The sequence below is a fragment of the Diaphorina citri genome, unplaced genomic scaffold (genome assembly GCF_000475195.1).
Source record: "Diaphorina citri unplaced genomic scaffold, Diaci psyllid genome assembly version 1.1 scaffold644, whole genome shotgun sequence".
NCBI classification, from domain to species: Eukaryota; Metazoa; Arthropoda; class Insecta; order Hemiptera; family Psyllidae; genus Diaphorina; species Diaphorina citri.
The window spans coordinates 55,885-60,613 of NW_007378077.1; the positions used below are offsets into that span (position 1 = coordinate 55,885).

The window sequence follows — 4,729 nt, forward strand, 5'->3', positions numbered from 1 at the left end:
ACGGTAGAATAGTAGAAGTATGCAATTCTTCATTTAGATTTCCATTATTGTCAACTGTCTACTTAGAACACTGTCTACTTAGAACAAGATTTCCAATTAATAAAATTGTTAACAGTTTATAGATTACCTCTTTATTGATATAGTTTTGTTTTCAAATTTCAAATTAGTACTGTTCTCTCTTCTGGCAAAGGAACAATATGATGTTCTCTTCTGCTAAAGGAACAATATGATGTCATCTCTTCTAGTAAAGGGACAATAATTATGATGTCATCTCTTCTGGTAAAGGAACAATATGATGTCATCTCTTCTGGTAAAGGAGCAATATGATGTTCTCTCTTCTGGTAAAGGAACAATATGATGCTCTCTCTTCTGGTAAAGGAACAATATGATGTTATCTCTTCTGTTAAAAAGAAGTTCTGGGTTCCCATTTTACCATCCACTCATCCATTGAGTCGCGAGTACCGCGAACAAATCGCGAATACCGCGAACAAATCGCGAATACCGCGAACAAGTCGGGAATACCGCGGACAAGTCGCGAGTACCGCGAACAAACCAAGAATACCGCGAACGAGTCGCGAGTACCGCGGACAAATCGCGAATACCGCGAACGACTCGCGAGTACCGCGGACAAATCGCGAATACCGCGAACAAGTCGGGAATACCGCGAACACATCGCAAATACCGCGAACAAGTCGCAAATACCGCGAACAAGTCGCGAATACCGCGAACAAACCGCGGATACCGCGAACAAATGGAAACAACTGTAAAAGACAATGTATCAATGTAATTTCTATCTTAATAACCACAGAAGAATCTCCAAACCCATGGTTAAGATGTAGGAGAAACCTAACCTGAACCCCTTACATTTCCCCTGATCCCCTACTCTAGTTTTGGTAGTAGGGGGTCAAGGGGAGGTTTCTTCGGACCTAGATTTTTGTCAGAGCTCATTCTCTCTTCTGCTTTCAGATTGGAAGGTTCTCTCATTCTCTGCTCCCTCTCTGTGATATCTCCCTATTTCAATCTCTGGTTTTTCGGAAAACAAGAGTTCCTAGTAGAGTATTTAAGATTACCAAGGTGTCTTCCATATAGAATTTTTCACGAGGAATCGATTGGTGTACATATCAACTCTTGATTAGTGACGTGGGGTCTGTTCTCGGAACGTCTGGATTTTTCCTATCCTGCCCTCCTCTCTTCGATTTCGAGACGATAAGTTCTCCTTTGTTACAGTTCCTTCTACAGCTGTGTCCACACATATTAAAAGCACTTCGAATACACAGGTATTTCAAAATTTCTTCAGCAGGGTATACCTACCCATTAACCACCTTCCGAGCCGTTTATACCGCTTTCAAGCCGTTACACCGTTTTCCATTAATTTCTCCCTCTCTTCTTCCATACTTTTTTGTGTAGACACTTGAAAAAGTTCAAGTCTTAAGGGAACGACGTTTTTGCACCATGATACTCGCGTAGGTACTTGAAGAAAGTGGAGAATGTGAATGGAATTTTAGGTTGAGAAGAGAAGTAGTTACCTAGGTTATCGTACTTTTTTACTTTCCTTATCCTATAGGAAGGAAAGTAATGTAATCGGGTCAAATTTTCGATGTTCAGTTTTTAGTGCCAAAACACGTTTTGAGGTCCCTAGAGCTTAAATCCAAAGTTTCAGCCATTGGTCCGTGTGTGTGTCTGTCTGTAAACAAAATATCTCGAGAACGGTAAGAGCTAGAGACTTGAAATTTGGTATGTAGTTCACAAATGTGACAAGGATGCAACACAAAACGTTTGGTTAAAATAGGTGCTGCGGTTGGCGGTATTTTGACCGCTTTTTGGCGGTTTTCAGCTATATCGACTAAACGGTTAGAGATATTGTAAATGTTACAACAGAACACCCTAATAAGCACCATTCAATGGGATAAGGAAAGTCGTGTGATGTTCACACCAGATTTTTTACGGTACCGAATTTTCAAGTGCAAACTCATGTTGTACTCCGGATCTCCCATTATTGCTTTACAGTGTTTATGGAAATCTGTAGAAAGGATGCCAAGACAGGTTTATTGGAAGGCATACGACAGCTCGTGTTATACGCAGTCACGTTCTATACGCTTATTTGACTTTATCAGCGTACGTACCTTTTACCTAATTAGTGCCTTACCTACTGACATTGGCATTGTTCTTCAGATATTCTTTTATTGCGAGCTTTTGACTTTAGAGGACATTGCATCCTTCGGCACCCACTTTTATTACCCTTCTAGAGTGGATTAGTTGCTAGGAGTATCTGGACTCATTAGTATTTTAATAGTAGTGTCGTTTTCTTGTGTTTTGTAGATTTTTTTTTTTTTATTTGTTGAGTGTTGATTGCGGTGCATACGTATGTAAAATCCCATAATGATAATTTATTATGCACCGAAGTGTGTGTTGAAAAATTGTTCATGAAAACTTTACATGATTGCCTATAAAAACTTTGCCGTTCGTAATGTCTCTTTATGGTCCATTAAAAGAAGGACAAAAAAACTTTTTAGAAGAAAAGGAAACTATCCAAAATGTGACGGAAAAATAGCCTCGTTCCACATTTGGAGTTTTTGTTGTAAATTGAACATTTCCAAGGGACTCTAGGTAATTTGTATTCTGGAACATATGGGTAATTAGATTCAATATAAGTTTATAGGTACTTTTTCTCTGATCTTAATAAGTATTTAAAACATGTACTCGTACCTATACCTATCTATACCTAGGTATAGATAGGTATAGGTATTTATCTACAGTTCTTAATCAAGATGATTTTCAACTATCAACAATGTTCGATAAAATGAGTTCAATATTAAGATCTAGGAGATTATCTACAGTTCTTAATCAAGATGATTTTCAACTATCAACAATGTTCGATAAAATGAGTTCAATATTAAGATCTAGGAGACAAAATGAGAACAGCCCAAGTACAAAGTCAAGTTGAGTAATGTTGCCAAAATATTGACTAATGACATTAATGGGATCAATAGCAACACTAATTACTGGGATAGCATGTTAACATGTCAAGGAACTGCATTATAAAGAGAATCAGGACACAGGACTCACTAGGAGGCACTAATCCCCGCTGTTTGATGAACTTCTTAGTTCAGAACTCAGGAGCAGTATTGCAATAGTCAACGTCAGGATTGCAATACCCTGAGATATACTAAGCAGGTGTAATGTTTAAATGTACGAACTAATGACATTTTTTCATGTTCTAATGATTGATTCATCTGTGTCTTATGAACTGAATCCCTCAAACGGTTAACTAGGAGAAGTTGTTGCTTTGGCGACAGTAAAAATTCTGAGAAAAGGATTTAAAATCGTGAGAAAAAACCGCTCCGTGGCAGAAAAAAGAACCACACAAACCCTCCTGTCCTCAGTGGGGTAATCCATCACCAGAGTACCTACTATATCCTATATCTGTGATGGACGTTCTCTTTTTGAGGACGTTCAATAATAAAATGTACGAACTAATGACATTTTTTCATGTTCTAATGATCGATTCATCCGTGTCTTATGAACTGAATCCCTCAAACGGTTAACTAGGATAAGTAGTCGCTTTGGCGACAGTAAAAATTCTGAGAAAAGGATTTAAAATCGTGGGAAAAAACCGCTCCGTGGCAGAAAAAAGAACCACACAAACCCTTCTGTCCTCAGTGGGGTAATCCATCACCAGAGTACCTACTATATCCTATATCTGTGATGGACGTTCTCTTTTTGAGGACGTTCAATAATGGTCCTAGGACCAACATCATTAACCAAATAGTGGAATTCGGAAGTTGTTTGTTTTTTCGAAAACCTTCGCTCCAAAATTAATTATCTTGAAGAAACAAAACAAGGCATTTGGGCTTGTTCGTGTCCGAAAACAAATGGGACTTGGGGATTTTAATTAGGTGGTCATTAGGTCATTATGTGGTTTTTTGGATGGAAACGCATATTCTACGCATTGGAGATTGATGGCTTGTACCACGCGTGTGTGACCAAGACCTTCATGAAATGATAAGATCAGTCATTGAACAAAGAAACATGAAAATTGAATAATTATAAAATATTTAAGATGAACTAAAATCTGGTACAAAAAGTTAAACATAGGTTTGGAAACAGGTAGGTAATTTTTTATCTACATATTAAGTATTTTTAAGTAAGCTCCAGGGAAACCTAGTCAGGGTTAACCTTCTCAAAAACATAAAACACTCCATAAATGACATGGACCTGTTGGAAATTTGAAATTTTGACCTGAAGTTAAACAATATGTAGATTTTTCTTCAAAATCCTGATTACACGCATTCCTCCTTGGTACATCTAATAGACCTAGAGCCTAACCTACGTTTTGGATGTTATCTATTGTCAAGGTAACCCCGAATTGAATTTGAATACTGCCAGAGTGGGTCTTTTATCCATAGATTGCGACCGATTGAAAATTTTATGATTGATAAAAACATGTGACGACTTTGGGAGTCAATCCCAAAGTTGGATCCTATTTTATGTTAAAGTATAACTTAGTTATAAATTATGATGAGCCCAGCTTAGAACAATGAGAACACCAATGGAAACTTACATTATATAAAATTTACTCAAGATAACAATCAAAATCTGGAATAGGTATGCCCATTAGTACGTCCTCTGTTGTCAGCATTGATCATGTTCATTGTATGCGTTTGGTGGGTTTTAGTTCTTGTTACTTCTTCTCATCATCTTTGAATATTTCAGGCATCTGAGGGTCTTC

At 37.6% G+C, this 4,729-nt stretch overlaps 1 protein-coding gene across 1 annotated transcript in view; it reads right to left on the minus strand.

Moving 5' to 3' along the window:
* Window positions 1–4,552: 4,552 nt before the first annotated feature.
* Window positions 4,553–4,729, minus strand: part of LOC113468103 — a 2,071-nt gene continuing 1,894 nt past the window's right edge. The window contains exon 2 of the mRNA XM_026824763.1: window positions 4,553–4,723. Coding sequence (XP_026680564.1) covers window positions 4,682–4,723 — 42 coding nt within the window. The 3' untranslated portion in view covers window positions 4,553–4,681. The remainder of the gene's footprint in view (window positions 4,724–4,729) is intronic.